Source organism: Triturus cristatus, chromosome 11, assembly GCF_964204655.1.
Source record: "Triturus cristatus chromosome 11, aTriCri1.1, whole genome shotgun sequence".
Taxonomy (NCBI): Eukaryota; Metazoa; Chordata; class Amphibia; order Caudata; family Salamandridae; genus Triturus; species Triturus cristatus.
The window spans coordinates 1066544259-1066564664 of NC_140594.1; the positions used below are offsets into that span (position 1 = coordinate 1066544259).

At 45.7% G+C, this 20406-nt stretch overlaps 1 protein-coding gene across 1 annotated transcript in view; it reads left to right on the forward strand.

Annotated features, from left to right (window-relative positions):
- ZMAT3 (zinc finger matrin-type 3) overlaps positions 1-20406 on the forward strand; it is a 66146-nt gene that overhangs the window by 34748 nt on the left and 10992 nt on the right. The window contains exon 4 of the mRNA XM_085633128.1: positions 11125-11216. Within this exon, the coding sequence (XP_085489254.1) occupies positions 11125-11216 (92 nt within the window). The remainder of the gene's footprint in view (positions 1-11124; positions 11217-20406) is intronic.

Genomic DNA, 20406 nt, shown 5'->3' on the forward strand with positions numbered 1-20406 from the left:
GAAAAGAGACCCATTTTGTTGCAGCATTTTTATAGCACATACTAACCCAATGTATGGCACTGAAGTACTTACCTACATGGTGAGCAAGCTATGGCACATGTAGGTGGCTGGAAGTGTTTTCTTTGGTTTGTGATTCTGTGTAGGTAGTGTTTCCATGTCTTGCCTGATGAACACCAAGGTGCAGTTATCATATTATGGGACACAGTGCGTAGCAGTGTAGTGGGTGACGAGGTGTGAGACAGTTTTAAAGTCAATAAAGCTGGGCGTGGGGGGTCTCTCGGAAAACATTGCGAATAGCTTAACCTTTAGTAGCTCACTACAATTTTCACTGATCAGAAGTAGCTCTCACTACAGAAAAGGTTGGAGACCCCTGGCCTAGAGCCTGTAGAATTGCTGGGACCCCAAGGAACCACCCAAGGTAGTGACACAGGGGACCCATAGGGGCCGTGTGCAGTGTGAGAACACAGCCGCGAGCTCCCGTTAGCTTCTATGGGGAAAGTCGCGGTTAGATTTTTAAAGATTAGCGACACTTAGAAATGAGTCAGGACCAAACCCTTTGGGACTTATGAAGTTCTAGGGTCAACACCCATGGGAGCACCAGAGTACTCGTGTTACCTCACCCAGGGAAGCCGGGTGCATAGGTGTTAAATGGCGTCGGGTCACGTTGTCGATTTCAATGGGAGCTGGCAAAGAAGTGCTGCTGCCGGGACGGTGAGAAGTGTCCGAAGAGATCCAAGCCTGGATCAAAGTCGAGAAGAACCTGAAAGCAGAGGGGACAGAGACTGGGTCACTTGCCAGTGACCAGGGGCACGATAGACAAATGCCCACTGATGTCGGGTGTTTCAGGTGAAGAAGGTGAAGCTTGACTCTTCAGCCACGAGGACCAGGAGGCGTCGAGGACAACCAGGAGCTGGATTCGAGCTGTCCCATGAAGGATGTCGAGTGCTGCAGCATTGGTGCCCGGATTGGACACAACAAGCCCTGGCAACAGCAACCCTCACAGAAAGGAGAAAGATGCTTTGGTGCAGACCAGCAAGGTCTGAGGGACTCACCACTTAGTAGGGGGTCAGGGCATCTCAGGAGCAACCAGAGAAGCCCAAGGAAAATCAAAGTTGCCTTCATAGGGACCCACCAGTCGATGGACCAGGGATCGCGCAGGAGCCTAAAGATGAAACACAAAATGGCGACCCACGGGTCACTCGGGGTGACTAGGCCGACAATCTTCGGTGGATTCTTTGCTCGAGGTGGGGGCTACAAGTAACTCCAAGCACTACTTCAAGAGACATCGAGAAGTCAATGCACTTGCAAAAGTGCCCGGTGACCAGGAATTCCGGTTCCACGCTACTCACGAGGGCTGTGGGTCTCAGCTTTGCTGGGGACTCGGGTTGGCCTCTGAGATGTCTGGAAATCCTCTTCCTGGGCTGCAAATACTTCGGGAGCTTCGGAAATGCAGACTGGCAAAACGCTGTGTTGGTGCCTGCCAAGCAGCGGAGTTACTCCTTGACCCCAAGGGAGATTTCTTCAGCCCTCTAGTCTTTAGTAGAGCGTCAAAGTTCCAGGATTCAGCTTCAGAGTTTCATCCAGGGATATCTAGAGTTCTGGTTACAGAGGTTCCTTACTTATACCTAAGGAAGGGGTTGGACTAGCTCTAGGGAGCCACCTATGGGAGGGTTTGGAAAGAGGGGTGGCTACACCCATTTCCTTTGTCCAGTTTCGCGCCAGAGCAGGGGCTGGAAGCCCCTGAACCGGTTTGAGCTGGACTATGCTCGGGGACACCAAATGTGCCCCAGTGCAGGACTTCAAAGCACTCTGAGAATACACATCTGCCTGTCTGGGAGGTGGTTACACCTCCCTGTGAGAGGAAACCTATTGTCCAGGCCACCCCTGCCAGAATTTTGGTCAGCAGCAGGAGGCCAGACTCGTGTCTGTGGCTGCAGCATCTATTTTGTGATGCCAGGTGTTGGAAACCGGGCAACCGGGTTAGCAGTCACCAGGTTCCCAGCACAATGGTAGCTTGGCTCGAGCGGTTGGGGGTCAGGCACCGTGTTAAGCGTACGTCACGCCCTCACAATAACCATGCGTTCATCCGTTCCAAAAACGACACTACACCGTAAAAATTATGGAAGTCAAGTTGAAAATATATATGTCTTTATCTTATTTTCTCTTAGTTGCAGGCTTCACATCATAAATACGATACAATAGGATTTTCCTTTAAAAGAGCAGGTTAAATAAACAATGCTACTTTGGAATTTCAACAAATAGGTTCAGGTCATCATTAAGCAAAGAATAAATAGATGTGCAATAAATACAGACGGCAAATAAATACAGTCAGACAATAAATACAGTGCAAGAATAAATTAGTGGAAGTCAATAAATAAAGCACCTTCAATAAATAAGGTAAAACAATCAATGACAATTACAGATCAGATCATTTTCATGAGGTCACTTGGTCTTACTTTGCCCATACACAGCTTATGGTCATTTGGATGGCATGGGGGTGTCCCACCTAGATTGGTCAAGGCTGGGGCCTAAGCTGAGGCAGAACAAGGGTAACCTAAAGATCTGGCCCTCCAAACTACACAGCCCTTTATGGAGGTCACTGTACCAGTCTCAGTTCACCCCTGGCACTCCCAGGCTGGTCCTAACACCCCTTTAACCCCTAGGATTGTCTTTTAGGGCTCCACGGGGCCTCAGACGCCCCCTCTACCACTTACTGTCCTTTTCACGATGATCGGCTCCGCTCGGCGCCGTGTCGACGCCGTGAGGCGGCTCCGGATCGATGTCGTTGTGCGGCCTCGACTCGATGTCGCTGGGCGGTCTCGACTCGATGTCGCTGGGCGGTCTCGACTCGATGTCGCTGGGCGGTCTCGACTCGATGTCGCTGGGCGGCCTCGGCTCGATGTCGCTGGGCGGTCTCGACTCGATGTCGCCTTCTGGCGTCGCAGGGACTCGGTCTCCCCGCTTCTGGGTGTCTCCGGAGTGCGATCTCCACTCCCGACCTCCGGCGCGCTTCACCTTCGTTTCCGGCGTCTCCGGTGGGCGGACTTCACTCCCCCGTCGATGCCTCACCTCAACCTCAGGTGACTCCCGACTCGACCTCCGGCGCCTCTCCACGACCTCCGTCGGCGCCCTCACTCGACCTTGGGTGACTCCTTACTCGACCTCCGGTGCCTCTCCACGACCTCCGTCGGCGCCCTCACTCGACCTCTGGCGGCTCCGGGTACGACGTCTGCTTTCTGTCAGCGCCGCTTCTCTACCTCAGGCCCCAGGTCTCCAGGCTTCTCGACGTCAGGACTCCAGGAGGACACTGCTGAACAGGTCAGGAGCTTGCTGTTCTTCCTCTTTAAGGCCTGTTCCAAATGTTCAGTTCCTTAAGATGGTTCTTCTGGTTTTGGTCCCACACAGGGCTTTAGGCTGGGCTTGGTCAGTAGGGACTAGCATCGAGGGTGGGTTTCTGGACCCCACTCCAAGCACTGGTTTCCACCTCTGCTGCCTTACTCCGACCTCCTTCTATCTCTGTCCTCTCTCTTCTCCAGTCAGTTGCCAACTGCCACTCTGAGATGGCCTCCCAACATTCTAAACTGCCTCCCACTATCCCAGGATTCTAGAATGTTCCAGGAGGTTCTGGTTATGTCACAGGTAACAATGGGTGGCCACCATTTTGTGTCTCAGGCCCTCAGACAGAAGTTCCAGGGGTAGGGAAAATGGCTCCCCGACCCTGCATCAACACTAAAAAGTCTGGTGGTTCCCAAAAAGGAAAAATTATGACAGGGTTTGAGGCAGAAGTGGGACAAAATAAATAATGATGAGGAGGGACCACCCAAAGGGCTGACAGGTCTAACACCAGGGCTCTGTTAAGTTTCTGCCAGGTATACCAGTACTGCCATGTCTCTCCCTCTAGAAGGGTGGGATCATATCCTCACATCAAGAACTGATGTGGGTGTATGATTCCAAGGTGTTTGACACTAAACACAACATGTTTTCATGCAGCCAGTCCAAAGTTAGTGTTAACCGTTTTAGATATAATGCCCTGAAGAGTATATGGTCAGGCTGCACCACTGACAACCCCAGAGAAGAGATTCTGAAGGCTGCAGAGGGGCTGTACTCATGCCTGGGCACCCTCTCACATATAACCAAGCACCCTGCCTTCAGGATTGATAAGGCCTGCCAAAGGGGTGACTGATAGGTTTGTATGTGCAGTGATAGGTGAGGTATAGTGAACCTATATCTCAGTAAGGGGTGCATGCACCACCTTACTCAGGCTGCAGTAGCAGACCTGTGGTGCCATTTTGGAGGGCTTACCAGGGGTGGCATAATACATTCTTCAGCCCCTGGTAGGCCTCTGGGGTACCTATGCCCTGGGTATATAGTATACCATATACTAGGGACTCACAAGGGTACCCCAGAATCCAATCTGGAGTGCACCTAAAGTACATGGAATCAATTTATAAGAGAAAGCAGATAGGCTGGGGACCTGAATAGCAGGTCCCCAGCCAAACTAAGTCAAACCCATCAAAACACCAGGAAAAAAGTGGGGGCAACCATGAAGTCAGATTCCACCTTCCTGCATATATGGAAAACCATGCAATTGTTGATGACAACAAATCATTGTTCCTGATTCATTCTATGTGCTGCAACTTTACTTTCTGTAGAAATAGATAATTAATCATATTTATTGAATTTTATCTGTCTATACAGCTTGCAGAAAATAGTTGGTACATTACAGTAAGTTAAGGTCTTAACAATATTCTTGGGGCCTACAGTTGTCATATAATAGATCTCCGAATTATGGACGTTGACTGAAGTGCCTCATGGTTGCTGCAAAATTAGGCTATTAAATTGTCACTCCATTAATAGTGCAACAATTTTCTCCTCCATACCCATCTTGCTAGCCCAGGATATTTTTTCTATGGAGCCCATATTTTAGCAAACTTTTTCAGACACTCTCTTCCATCATTGACCACTTTCTCAGCCGCCATACACTAATTCATATTACTGCACCATTCATGTATGGTTGTTAATCCTGTGCTACCCCACTTTTGCCCTATGCCCATTTTTGCTGCAATCAACTACAACGTCACCAGTCATTTTTGATATTTCTTCATGTCCTGATCCTCCAAGAGTCCCAACAATTATATACATACTTTTAATCCAAATGGCTGTCTTATAACTTCTAACATTTTTGTCGTGCCTGCTCAGAATCATAGTATTGGTGGGCATTCTCACACTGTGTGTAGTAGGGTGCATTCCAAACCCCATCCCCTGTGCATTGACATGCCCCCTTCCTTGGAATGCATCAATCTTTCTTGCTAAATTAAGTCTACCTGCGTCTGTTTCCCAGTGAGCTCACAAAGTGTCAAGTTGTCTAGATGTGTGTTTAAACTATCCATGAAAATAATTTTGATTCAGCCTCTGCCTTTGCTCTTCTCTCATCATGACCAAGGGGTGCAGAGTTTTTTGTCAGTCACCTGTGCATCTAATTCTTCCATCAAAGGATGTTGTCCTCTCCTGATGGTGCTGCTATGCAACAGGGCAAAGGCTGCAACTAATTGCAGGGTCATACATTGGAGCACCACTGCATTTGTGAAGGCCTCTGAGTCTTGATTTCTGAATAGTGATTAGTGATTAGTCACACACTTTGTCCTGTCTGGGATTTGCTGTATTGTAGTGCTTCTGTTGGGTTCAGAGAGGGTGTCTGGACCCACTGCCGGCTGTCACCATTGTGTGGTCTCAGTCAATCATGCAGCTTTTATCATTAATATTTAGGTCGAGCCTAGGCAGTGCGCATGCGTTGTCTGCAAGACCTGCTGTATTCTGTAAAGGACTTTGTGTCCGCCTGCTGCTCACCATAGGCTCAGTCCAGTGTCGCTCTTCATTGCTGCCGCCTAACTAGTTCACACATCGGTATGTCACTTCCGTTTTTCACAGAGGAGCACCGGCAAAGTACAGTTTCCTTACACTTGCATTGCTTTTCTGTTGTTTTGGGAGAACAGTTTTTTAAATTGTTGTTTTATGCCTGTCGTTTTTCTGCCCACCACCTTCCGCCCATTGCTGCTTCTTTTATTTTTTATTATTCCTTTAGGAGCACTTTTCACGAGCGCTATTTTAACTCTAACCTTTTCTGCTTATGCAGCTGTATGATGCACTGCCGTATGTCGCATCTCAGACGGCAACACTACCCCCTGCCCAGATGGTTGCTGTAGTTCGTCACATTTCATGAAGCTTTCGAAGCCATTGTTGCTGTCAGCACACTCCTCCCCATTATGTTTTTTTTTTCTTCTGACCTCACTTCTGTATGAGGCCTTCCATAAATTTCCCTTCATTGGTGCCACACAGAGTGCAACCTATTCCGGAAATAAAATAATAATTCTTTAGTCACATTTTAATGAGATCCCATTTAATCAGTGCCACACACAGTGCAACTGAATACAGAAAGATACTAATTGTATATATGGACATAACTATTTGAAAGTAATCATGGTATGGTCTTGCATGAAATGCATTATGGGTAGGGTGGATTTACCATATCTTCTTTACGATGGCCTAATTCGAGATTTCCTTCAGACTAAAGACTGCAATTTTACTGACCACATACAGAGGGCCGTCGTCTGCATTTCGTTGTCAACTCTGTTCTTAGGATGGCATCAAAACACAGAATTCCACATCATGCCTCAAAATTCAACAGCACCCCACATAACGGACAATCCCACTACACATAATCCCAGTACACTCAATACCACATAATTACTACCCACATAATTACACTGCACACCATGCCACCTAATTCCACTACACAAATCCATTCCACACCACACAAGTCCACGCCACACAATTTCACAACTAACAATTTGAATGCAACCCACACAATTCCACTACACACCACATACATACACTTCATAACACTAAGTCAACAGATGTGGGGCCCGATTCACAAAGGGAATCTGAGACAAAAGTCTAACTTTACGACTTTTGGTATTCACAGAGGTCATTTACGAGTTGTATCTTTACGTCCGCAGTCAGGCGGAATATCAGGCTCAGGCCATACTCTCCGCACCCAGGCCGTACTCTCCGGTTCGGGTCGTACTCTCTGGCTAGGGCCAGATGAAGTGTAAATAATGGGCTGTAGTGTTGACACTACAGTCAGACCTGAGGGGAGAGCAAATTGTGGACTGCATGTACCATGATGTAAAGGAGCAAACTTTTCTGGGATATGATGTAGTGTCTGGCCACACCCTTTTCCCTGCCCAAACTGATTTTGATGACCTCCTCTACCAGTTATCACACGTTCCTAATGTTCCTTTTTTTAAAGATTGCATTCTGGCCCATTGATTTCAGTTCATCGGGCCCAAGCTGGAGAGTACGGTCCGAGCCAGAGAGTACGGTCAGAGCCGAAGATTCCGGCCCGACTGCGGACTTAAAGATATGACTCGTAAATGACATCTGTGAATACCAAAAGTCGTAAAGTTAGACTTTTCTCTCAGAATGCTTTTGTGAATTGGGCCCAGACTGTAACTCAAGAAAATGCAAGACCTATTATATTTCCAGTGCTTTTTATGTTTGTTCTTTGGGCTTACAAAGTTCCCATTGGTTGCATAGGTAATCTCTGGAAAGCCAACGGCTGATACTCTTCTCCATGCGAGATCTAATCATCCGTGCTACCACAATATTGTGCAACTATGTCAATCACAATGTGGTTATCTTTTTGGACTATATGGGCAGTGAGTGAGAGCCACACCTTCCAGTTACTATAGATGTGTTCAGGTTATGTGCTCTCTTGCATGCTTGTTAAAGCCCAGGGGGCGAAATGTACGTCGGCTGCTGCTGTTCTGCGTATTTTGAAAAGTGAAAATAAAACTAACATAAGGACCTGATTTGGGACTGTGCCTGGCTCTTAATTGGAAGGACATTTGACTATTGGTTTAACTTTATTGTTCTATATGGGAGATAGAAAAATACTTTTTTTCTTTCTTGTTTCTCGCTATTTTTTCTTGATTATTGCATTGGATTATAGACATAATGAATGGGTGTGCTCTGGTGTTTCATATTATCTATCCTACTTTGTATATTCGCCCTTTTAAAAGTAAAGGATGCAGGCGAGTGTGGTTGTCACCATTGTGTAGGAACTTGGGTACCACGAGCAGTGCCATTGCCTTAAGAATTTTATGCACCAGCACTTCCCCAACCATTTCTATCCCATTAGCAAAATTTCTGGGTTGGGCGTGGAACCTAAGGGCGAAAGCCTCTAGCAAATCACAGATAATTCCCTCTCAAGCTACCAACATCGCTGTCGCCTAGTGTCAAATTATGTAAAATGTTTTTACAATGCTGTAGCCCAGGGTTTTTTTTAATTATACATTGTTAAACTTGCTGTTAGTCCGACTAGTTTAATGCTTTTTTAGAATTCATTTTAACTTATTTATTGATGAACTTAACAATTTTAATGTGTTTTTATATGTAATGTTTTGATTTACGTTTGTGTCTTTCATGATTTTGTTAAATCGAATAAAGACTAATGGTATGGTATGGTATGGTAAAGGATGCATCTGAATTGGAAAGCGTCCGCCCATTGCAAGCACAGGAACCATGGGGTAGGGTAAAGTACAGAACTTGCTGCCCGACCTTCGTACATCTCTTAAGGGGAGGGAACTGCAGTTTTTTATACCCTCTTGCTAACTCTTCGTCTTGGACGAGAGCCTGTACAAAATCAACTGGCTCATAGGATTCATTAAAATCTCCCACTAAAATAAGATAATACCCCCTCATTGAGCTCTCTAAGCAGTTTGTCACAGTCGAAATTGTATCAAACTCCTGATACTGATTGTTGAAGCGATTATAAATGCAAAGTTCTCTTTGAAGGGTTCTAGATCAAGACCCAACATATCGGCTGATTCAATATACAACCTACGGAGATTGCAAGCCAAACTTGTCTTAACCCAGATAAGTAAGCCACCAGCGGGACGACCTGCAGGCAATGGTCTAGCTTGAACATTGAAATTCTTAAAACCCACCCTGTGGATTGGTTCAACTGCCCAAGTTTCCTGGAACATACAAATGTGACACCCATCCACAAACTTCCCACAATTAGAATCACTTTATTTGGACCTTAACCCAGCGACATTCCACATGATCACTTTAAGATGTTGGCCATCAGCTATAATGTCCTGGATTAAAGGACCCCCCCCCCATAACATTATTCCCTACTAGGTTGGGACCAGGCCAGGTGTAATTGGGTGTAATCACTCGTGGGGTGGTTAAGCTGGTATTTCTACAAGAACTATCCCTCTGTAGGCAATGAGTTGATTCTTTGAGAGGGGTCTCCTTACATTCATCAGCGCCTATCTGAAGTCAATTTAAGCTATCAAGATCAGTAAGTGGTTGAAACCTACTAGGAGTTGCTATTGTGTAGTTCCGTTGACCCTGGTGCATATTCTGGATTAGAGAACCACCATTGGGTATTGTTGCATGAATGAACATAAGATGTCTATAGAAATACTCCAAGGGCATAATGCCAATTCCATGGCCTTTGCCCTCCCAATAGAGCTTAGCACCGCAATTGATAAATCGTTCAGCAAGATCAGGGAATGTAATTAACCAAAGCCTCCCAATCTCCTTCAGTAGTGCTGTGGCTCCATATTGAGGTCTTCTCCACACTGCCTTGCACGCTGATGCTATCCAATGAAGTCTGAAGCGTTAACACAGAATCCTCCAATTTGCTAAGTCTATCCAGTAAGGGTGAGAGACTAGTAATCAATACAGACTCAGATTTACTGATTATGTAGCCCAAGTCTGAAATAGGTCGTAGCGAACTAACAGAAGTAGACGTCAGAGTCTTATCCGTGCTAGGAAACTAGGATGAAGTGGGCTTATCCACCCCAATATATTTTACATTTGAGGTCTTATTTGATCTAGTACTCGGTGGTTGATTTGTGCCCATATGTTTAGTTCTCTTTTTCCTCTTCATTGGGGTCTCACCCGCATTAGATGTGGATGGGTGAAGCAAAACTTGAGCAACTAGCGTGTCCCCAAAAACAGTCTCATCCTCATCCCTTTGGGTAGTTTCTTTATGCGCAATCACGGGGTCACTACAGGGATCAGATTCTATAGGAGTTATGATAATGTCACCCATTTCCGTAGATAATCGGTGTTCTGCCAGCATAATTTCATTGTCGAGTACCCTTGCAGCATGCACCAAAAAAGAGTCAAGAGTAGTACCTTGCGCCTCTTGAGGGAACCTTCTTTGTCCCCCATATGTTTCTCCTTCGGCATCTTCAATATAATTGTGTCATTGAAGTCCAAAAAAAGGACTCACCAACCTCCTCTGTTAAAAACCACAGTCAAGGGCGATGGCTCAGCCCAGCCTCGTTCTGACACAGACGGGCGCAGACGGGCCTGCTCTTGGACCAGGCATGCGTCCCGCGCAGCAAGAGCCCCAGCAGAAACTTGTAGGTGCCTCCGGGTGCAAGGGAGCAACATCGGCGGCGTGCAACAAAGAGGACTGGGGCTTACAGTACATCTCCCACCACCCCCACGGCAACATTTTCACCTCCTGCGCAGTGGGATCCCCAGCGGAAACTTGTAGGGAGCAAGGTTGGCGGCCTCCTGCTGCAAAGAGGACTGGGGCTTGCAGTCCAACCCAAACCACCGGCAATAGGCTTACCTCCCGCACAGCAGGAGCCCCAGCAGAAACTTGTAGGCACCTCTTGGCGCAAGGAAGCGACATCGGCGGCTTTCTGCCGCAAAGAGGACTGGGGCTTGCAGTCCAGCCCCCATCACCACAGGCAACAGGCTCACCTCCCAGTGATTTAGTAATATTTTATCACTTTGATATAGAAAAAAGTTTGCATTTTAAAAAATAAAGTGGACTCACATAGTTTCAGTGGCCGTGTCTATGAGCCAGGTGCAAATGACAGTTTCCAGGTTGAGGGTTGATTTTAACCTAGTAAAGTCTGTGATGAGGAGGACTGACAATGTAATTTATGTGTGTTAATGTTGACTATAAATACAAGTGTCTATGCTCCATGAATAAAATATACCTCATATCCTAAAATAAAAATGTAAAGTTTTGTGTAAATAAGGAGTACAATCAAGAAATATCTGTTAGTGATTCATTTACTTCCCCTTCAGGGATTCATCGAAACAGAGTAATCAAAAAGAAGGAAATGAATACAAAATGGTACAGAGCAGAGGAAATGGAAACAAAGTTCACGACAGCACAGGTATTTTGCCAGTTTCTGTTACACCTCTTATGCAAACTAGATAGAACGTCTAGTTTCCACAGTAACCACTTGAGAAATTATATATGTTCAGAAATGGTGTAAAAGTATACATTTTCACCTGTTTACGCCTACAGATTATTGTCTGATCCTTTATTTGCACTCCTCAGAAGTTGCTTTGCTGATGCTCATTTTTGCAAACCCTGCTGGACATTACTTGTACGTAATGTATAGATATGTTGCCTACATGATGCCTACATTTGCCATGCGTACCTGCCCTTATCACACATCTGTGCATCACATGTTAGTGACACATTTGTTTATTTTTAGGTATCTGTATATAAATGAATTAGGGGCAAGCCGACTTATTAAGCAAGGAGTGCGACACAGTGGAAGACCTGAGTACAAAGTAAGAGATTAGTAAGGCTTGTTTGCAAAAGGGAGGGCTCTCTTTTGGCTACCAGTAAAGGTAAGCAACCATAGTGGGTTCTTATGGTTTTGGGCTCTCCAATGTACAGGGACAACTTTAATTTCTTCTTCAAATGCAAGAGTTGAGGAGTTTTGATGGATCTCTGTTGGGATGGAGTTCCAGATCTCAAGTGCTTTGGCTACCAGTAAAGGTAAGCAACCATAGTGGGTTCTTATGGTTTTGGGCTCTCCAATGTACAGGGACAACTTTAATTTCTTCTTCAAATGCAAGAGTTGAGGAGTTTTGATGGATCTCTGTTGGGATGGAGTTCCAGATCTCAAGTGCTTTGTTTTGTTTTCCTTTTTGCTTTCTTTATATATTTTGTAAGGTTGGTTTATCAATTTTCAGAAGTTATAATTGTAACAGTTAAATTCAACAGCATTATAACATACATAAATGGAGCAGTATTTGCTACTGTATAAGGAATGTCGACAACGTTTAGGATTCAGCAGTACATTTGTATGTATGTAAAGATATTAGGTAGAGAATTGAGAATGATGTTCCTTAAAGATTCACAATAGGTAACTATGAGATGGATGGAGATCCCTTTTACATTAGTCTGCATCTCTCAGCTACGGTGCAACTTTATTTCTTTGTTTTAAGGTTGGTGATGTCCTTACTGCGTTTGTTGCTTTTGCTACCACAGGACGTGTGGTTGGTTGGACAATATGATGAAGCCACATTTGAAGGTGATCCTGACTTGCAATGGAGGCCATTGTAGCTTTTGGACTGCCGGGGTATTTGATGAGTATTTATTGCTGCTTAGTGCAAGATTCTTCACTGGGGTCAGACACATTTCTGGTATGGAGACAAGAAGGTCCTTGCTGCCAGCTAGGTATGACAAGAGCAGGGCTTTGATAACAGTTCTGAAGCTATGCTCTAGGATCACTGATTTACTTTTGGTGAGAGGTGAGAGCCAGGGTGTCTGTGTCCTCTGAGAGATGTCAGTCATACAACAGAGGCTTCTGACGATTTGGAGTCTACATTTGCCGAGATGACATGCGGATCTGTGAACATAATTTGCAGTAATGAATTCTTTTACCTGAGATAATTTGTTTTTGTTGGCCATCAAGATGAACTCTATATACATGGGAGACTCAGCTTCATTCTGTATTAGTCAACAAACAGGAAGCAACGTTATGTCTCATTCGCAGGAGGTTCCGCCCACAGGGTGTCTTACTCACGGTAATGACTATAAACTGCCAATCTCAAGCTGGCAGAGATTGTTATAATCAACCAACCAGGAAGCAACGGGAAGGATCAGGATTTAGGAAAAAAGCGTCACCTCAGGGGTAACGTCCCCTGAATGCACAGGCAAGGTTCTAAAAATGCAGTAATCCGATGTTGATAAAAAATCAAAACGCTAATCGATTCACAATTTGAGTTTATTCCATCATCATGATTGCTTAATCATAAATATTTAGAATTCATCACAGTCTGTGCCATAGCAACACAAAGACTTGAGTAGATCATGCTTGCACAAACCCAAACAAAGTTCCGGCGTCTAAGTAGATGGTCGTGGAAAAATTTCATTTTTCCATGACCGTCGACTTAGACGCCGGAACTTTGTTTGTTTACTTACGGCAATGAAATCTCCCCTGATGAAGGGCTTTACTTGTCCAAAATGCCTTGGGTTTGGCCAAGCATGATATAGGGGACGTTATCCCTGGGGTGACACTTTTTTCCTATTTCCAGTCACGCTTTTGGATCAGTAAGCAATACCCTGTGTGCACGCACAAAGCTAATTTACCTCTGTATATTAATTTTTCCTAACCTCAGAGTGCATGTACCACCTTTCCATAAGGATCAGGATTTCCCACTTAAACATGGTCCCACCCACAGCAAGGACTATAAGGTGCCAGACCCAAGGCCAGCACAACTCACTAAAAGCAACTTATTGGGAAAATCCAGGAAGGCTCCCCCCACCCCAAAGTCTGGCCTACTCAATAGACTATAAAGAGTCAATTCCAGGCAAATAACCATTCATTACAAACAACCTCTTAGCATTTGGGCTCTACTCCACCCGACCCTTACCTGTGTAGGTTGAGCAGAGTCTAAGACCATGCACCCCATGTACTGGTTACACAGTTTAGTCATCTGAGACACATTGTGCCTGATTCCCAATGGTAAATTTACACTTCTGTGTAAGATTGTGATTGTTTGTGATTCTTAATTCACAAAGGGGGTTACAAGTAGTATCTTTAGAGGTGTGGAGTCTCTGCACATAAAAAGATAGGACTGTCCTTTTTATGTGCGGAGACTCTGCCCGCGTGAAGATACTATCATAAATCCCTCTGTGAATAGCAAACACTCATAAACATACACAAAAGTGTACGTTTACCTTTGTGAATCAGTCCCTCTATTCTTACTCCCTCTGTGCTCCATCCTTTGGCCAGTCCCTGTTCACTGTGTTGTCAAAGAATCAGCTGGCATGGCCTTTGACCGTGTCCCTTCAATTCAGGGCACTCGCATAGTGCCATCAATTACTCTCAGCGCACATGTCCTTTGCCCCCCTACTCTACTGGGTAAATCTTTCTTCTGTGCTCAGAGAGAACTGGGCACTGAATGTGCTCAAAGTCCACCTTGAATGCTCTCAGCTCGACTTCCGTATCCTATAATATTTTGTCGAATTTTCTCCATGCTCCAAGATTTTGGGAACTAAGCCAAGACTGTTCAGTTCAATGTAAGTAATCTTCCACCTATTGTGTGTGCCATAGTACCCCCAGATGTTGGAGTGTGCTTACCTTGCCACCACATCAATTGGCAAAATCTATTTCACAGCACATACAATATTTTATAAACAACTGGTATAAATGGAGCCAGCAAAATAGTTTACTAAACCTATGTCTTAACTCACCCTTTTTGTTATTTCTGTGAGCTGGTAATTAAGATGTAGCCTGTTTAATTTGTGACTTGCCACATTTGTTTGTCTAGATTCGTAGTGCTTCTGCAGGATCGACTGTGACCTTGGTGTCCAGTGCTTGCTTGTGGATTGCCACTCTGTCACCCCTGGGTATCTTCTAAAGAGCATTCATCATGCCTGTAGGCCTGTAGCATACTTGTTGATGCTGCTGGAAGACTCTTTCCATAATTTATGATGGCTAACTGTATCCAGTGCATGTCCCTGGGTCACTGTCCTGTCACTCCTCAGTAGCCTCCATGCCTGTTTGTTCCTGTTGATTCTCTTTAAGATCAGTTCTCTTTACCTCGTAGATGGACCGTGTGTGGGATTTTCCCAGGCAACCTGTAACCAGGCTCCTGCGTTGCTCCTAGGTAGCCTCATTACTATGGCTGTTTTCCCATGTGCTTGACTCTTGGGTTCTCTGGTCACACCTGGGTGGACTCAGATCAATGTTGGTTGTATGCAGTACATCTCTGCAAGTCGATCACCCATTGTTTCGGGGAAGGCTTAGAATATCTACCATGACTGTTTGTGTCTTGTGCATACTGTGGGCTGCTCCTCTGGCAGGAATGGGTGAGTTCCATAAAGACCAACTCATTCAAGCACAAAAGGAATTTAGGTAAATTACATGCATTCTATCGCTCACTCCACTGCCAACAGTTGACTGCGACTTAAGACGAGGCCACTTTGGTCCCTCACACACATCACTTTAACACTTCTGTCTGTACCCTGTTTAGAGGGCCACAGCACCCTGTTCAGAGGGCCACAGGGCAAGTAGGAGCTACTGGAACCAACCATGGGGGTTGAGGCCTTTCATTCTATATGTCCTGGGGCCCAACCTACTCTGGTTCTTGAGCAACTGGGCCAAGTACCCCTTCAGCACTTGACTCTCAGTGGTAGCCCGAGTCGAGCAGGCCAAGGATTCTCAGGGAGAGGTAGACACAGGGGGATGAACACAATTTGAAAACTCATAATACGCTCAGCAGCAGCAGCACTAAATGATTGTTTAGTCAAATACTTTCTTTTGAAGAAAAAGGACTATTTATATATGAACACAAAGTAAAAAATGACATTCACAAACAATACTCGCAGTTCCCTGAGGTCAGGGCTCTAGTGCTTCCCTGAATTCCACTCTCTTCACTCTAGTGGTAGTGGTTATTCCCCATTCACTAGAGGCAATGTTCAGGTTAAGCCCACAAGGTAGTCCGAGTCTTAGGAGTCCCACTCTGATACTTTATTAAAGTCAGAGTGTTCCAGCGCCGAAGCTCTATCTGGCAGTTCCTCCGGGGCCGCCTGGCCCATAAATCAGTCTTACCTGCACCAGCAGCATCTGATTAACCAGGATTATGTGAGTGCGCCCTCTTTGTAGGTGCTGGAGCTGCAGGAGGGCAGTGGTCGAGTGTCCTTGAGTTACTCGTATGTGGTCCTGCAGCAGCCAGGGGGTTTCCTATGCTCCTTTGATTTTGAAACATTCCTTGGGGTCCTACCCCTCAAGTAGGGAGTGGGGGTGTGACACTCCTGGGGCTGGTACTATGTCACGGCTTGGGCCAGCTAAGGTCACCAGTATGGCATTCTTCCTTTAACAATGGTCTTGACCAGGCTCCTTGCCTTTCTCTGGAGGCCCCCTTGGTATACAGGGTCACCATACTTCCTCTGTATAAGGGCTGTGTCCCGATCTGCACAACAACAATCTTCACGGCAGCCCCATCTATCAGAAGGGGTGGCCGACTTAGCTCCACACATGGGATATGGCCCGATCAGCATGGCAGCACTCTTCACAGCAGCCCCACCAAGCATACAGGGTCACAGGCTTAGCTCTGCACAAGGGCTACAACTCGATTGGCATGGCAACCCTCTTCATGGTTGCCCCTCCTGGCATATGGGATCGCCGACTTACAACTTGCATTTGGGTGATGACCAGTTTAGTGCAGTGACATTCATGGCTCACTTCACAACGGCCTTCCTCTGGTATATGGGAGCCTCCGACTTTCCCCTGAACACGGGCAAAGACCCGATTGGTGTAGCATCCGTCTTTTCACACTTCGCTACACGGATCCATTCGCCAGGATCCCCCACTGGACCTCACTTCCTCCAACGCTTGCCTCTCCCTTAAAGGGTACGCTCGTCTTGGCAAGCTGGCAGGTGCTGGTCCTTCAGGCTCTAGGGGCAGGTGGTCACCAGTCTCCCAGCTGGATGGGGGGACATCACCCAGGGATTTTACCCTGAGTGATGTCCCCCCATCCAGCTGGGAGACTGGTGAGCCTTGGCTCCCTGACCTGGTCAAAGGCAGAAGTCTTGCAGAGCTTCTCCTACTCTCACAGCCTCACGGGCTGCCTGACAGTGGGCAGTTTTGGGGGCTCGAGCTCCCCTAATGACTTTAAATTCCCAGACACAAAATGTGATTTAGTATCCGAGTCCTTGAAGTTTATGTTTATGTTAGTGTTCTGCTTCATTTTGAAGTGCTCTCTCCTCTTCCCTGTCTTTCCTCCAGAAAGCAGTCAGTCACACCAGCACCAAATCCACAACACAGGCCATGGTAGTGACTAGAGGTTCACACCTGGATGTCAGCCACAGTGATATGTGTTTCAAAAGGTTACCCAAGAGGCTTAGCCCTACTCTTTGATTCTGTTATATTCCCATCTCCTTCCTCAGTTGTGCCCAGGTCCCTTCCCACTGACCTCTCACTGAATTAAAGAGCACCCTTTGAAGTGTACTGAAGAACCTAGCTCTCCCTTCCTCCATTGTGTCCCACCCAGCAATCCACAACTCTGTCAGGGGGGATTGCTCTACATCCTCTCTTCATGTTTCTCCGGTCAGCCGTGGTTCTCCCAAAATGGAACCCAGAGTGTTCCATGTATTGTACCAGTCACATGGACACATATAACCAGCACATGTGACAGCATACAAGCGCTCCACAGCACTACATCCTTCATATATTTTACCATTCACAGGCACACATACACCCAGCAGATGCATATAACATACACTCACTGCACTGCACAGCACAGCATTATTCCTGTATTGTACCACTCACAGGCGCACGTTCACCCAGAACGTGCACCACACACACACACTGTGCACACTCTATACCAAAACGATGTAGGCTAAAGGTGAGTTAAGCACACAGCAGCGGAACTTGTTCACTCCAACACATCACTACACGGTATGCCACCACCACCGCACTTGTACTCCTTAACTCCTGGTAAAGGCAGTATCTTTTCACCTCTTTGGGTGCCCCTACCAGTCCAAAAACACTGCATTCATTGAGACAGTCCTATGCTATGGCGCACACACATAATCAGTGTTTGCCCAAGTAAAAAAAAAACAGCATTGGGGATCCAGACATCCTTACAGCTGGGGCACTCAGGACAGGGGTGCACGTCCATTATGAAGCACTTTTCCATACCAACAGGTTCCCACTTAATTTGCATACAGGCAGTACTGAAAATAAACACAAAACCTTATTGTTCAATAATTGAAAAAAAGGCAGAATCTTTAATACCACATATATTTTTAATTATTTCAGTTGTATGTAGATATAGAATTGCACTTCAGCCGTCACATGTTTCATAGATACATAATCGGCTTTTTCAAGGCTCTGACATTCCAATCCAATGGAATATGAAGGTCCTCGGAGGGAAGTACAACATTTCATTGATACCTTCCCCACGTGACACTCTTAGAACCTGATTATGAGTTTGGTGGACGGTTTACTCCATCACAAATGTGACGGATATTTCGTCCACCGTATTACAAGTTCCATTATATCCAATGGAATATAATAGAACTCGTAATATGACGGGCGGGATATCCGTCACGTTTGTGATAGAGTGACCCGTCCACCAAACTCATAATCAGGCCCTTAGTGTTCCCAGAGTTTACAAAAATCACCTAATCTTGTCACAGTTGCTTAAACAGTGTGATAACTCTTACAACTGTTACTTCACCAGGCATCATGTGCCATCTTCAAATTTTCATAAACAGTTGCCAATAATAAGGCAAAGCTCTCGCATCCTGTGTTGTTCGTCACTTATGTACATTAGGATAACGTTACTCCTCTGACACCTAAACGCTGCCCACATAGTCTATGCTGAAAATCATCGCTTCCAGCCAAGCACCCCTGACAGTGTAGTGCGCTACCTGTCCACATATGAGCTTTTTCACCACATCAGATGTATGAAGCCTGTGGAGTTGTGAGCCCCCCTTGTGATATTTTACAGCAATATCTCAATTTGCACCTTGCTGTGAATGAGCTTCATAAGCTTTGTAGCCAACTGGTTGAGTTTCTTACTGAGGACCTGCTTGTTATGGACTGCAATCCTCAGATGGCCTCCCGGGGATGCTTCATTCCTGAGAGAGCTGGTGAGATGGGGTCTCCGGAGTCCAGACCCAGCCTATCTTGCATCATCCGTAAGGTGTCAAATCACATATGTGTGGCTGGAGAGCAGCCTCTTCTCCTTTCAGAAGTTACCTCTACTGGACCTTTTCAGGAGATCTGGGTGGGGAAAACATGTAGAGAAAAAGGTGGTAAGAGGAAAAATGACTGGAGTTGGAAGATGGGGAAGCATAATTGGCAAAGGGAAGACGGAAGAGGTAGATGGCTTAGTGCAGAATTGAAAGACGAGATTGTGAGGGGTCTCTCGGTCTATAACAGCATGGGAAGGGTATATAAGGCTAATGCACAATTTCAGTTGCTTTGCTTTCCAGCAGGCGAGTGGCCTATTTTAAAGTAGACGGTAACACAGAATTCTCTGATTCCTTGAGCACTATATGTGAAAAAGACCGACCAGTCAAATTTCCTTCACCAAAGGGACAGCATGGAGAAGAAAATAACACTGGTGGATTCCTCTTCAGCTTTAGCATTCCTCCATAAATAGGAGAATTTTCTTTAATCACCCAGCTCTAAAACAAGGCCTGCCCACTGAAAGAGGCAAAGCAAGGCCCCTTAATTTCCCTAGAACACTCTTTGAAATATGTTGAGCTCAAGGCGCTCACAACACATGGACAATAGGCCTTTAAAGGAAGAGTCTACATATGTAATTGTTGAGGTCCCCTTAATCAGTTACTGAATGATGTTAAGAATGCTTATTTTGGACAGGATGTGACTTGTGACTGTCAATAAACGAAAAGACGTTTGAGTGAGAATCCCCCCAAGCCCTCTTAGGGACAAACTGACTTGCTCGCTTTGCCTCCTTACCGCCTTTCCTAATGTGGATAAAAGCGGTTGGTATTTATTTTTCCTGGCTACTCCCTTGAGTGAATGTCAATACAATACAATATACATGGGACCTGTACCTGACTCTTGAGTGCTTTATATCTTGTAGTCTATAGAAATAAAGTCAACAAAAATGTCTCCTTCCTTTTATTTGTATTTTCCATAGTACAGTGCTGCTATGAAGACCACAGACGCTTCAAGAACCATGTTCATGGTGATGGATAATGTGACACAAAGATGCCACATTGAAACAGCAAAGATGATAGGTGGAATGCTTGGAAAATTTGCTTCCACTGGCAATCATTCAAGGCTGCATTGCCCTCTGAGCCACCCCAAGTGGGTAATAACCATATGCAAATCAGTCTTGGTCCTGCTCCAATAAGAACAGTTCAGCCAGAACCGCCAGGCCACACACCCTCTGAATAAGAATACAAACTACCTCAGACTGGATCGAGTCTACTTGGGCCTCACCAGAGAGGTGCATCTTGGATGCTATGACACAGTGAAATGGTGGGCAGGAGATCTGCCTTTCCATACACCCAGATACTGAATTATTTATTTAGGGCCAGGGCCTAAAAGTTAAAAGTTTTGGATTATGTCAATTGTG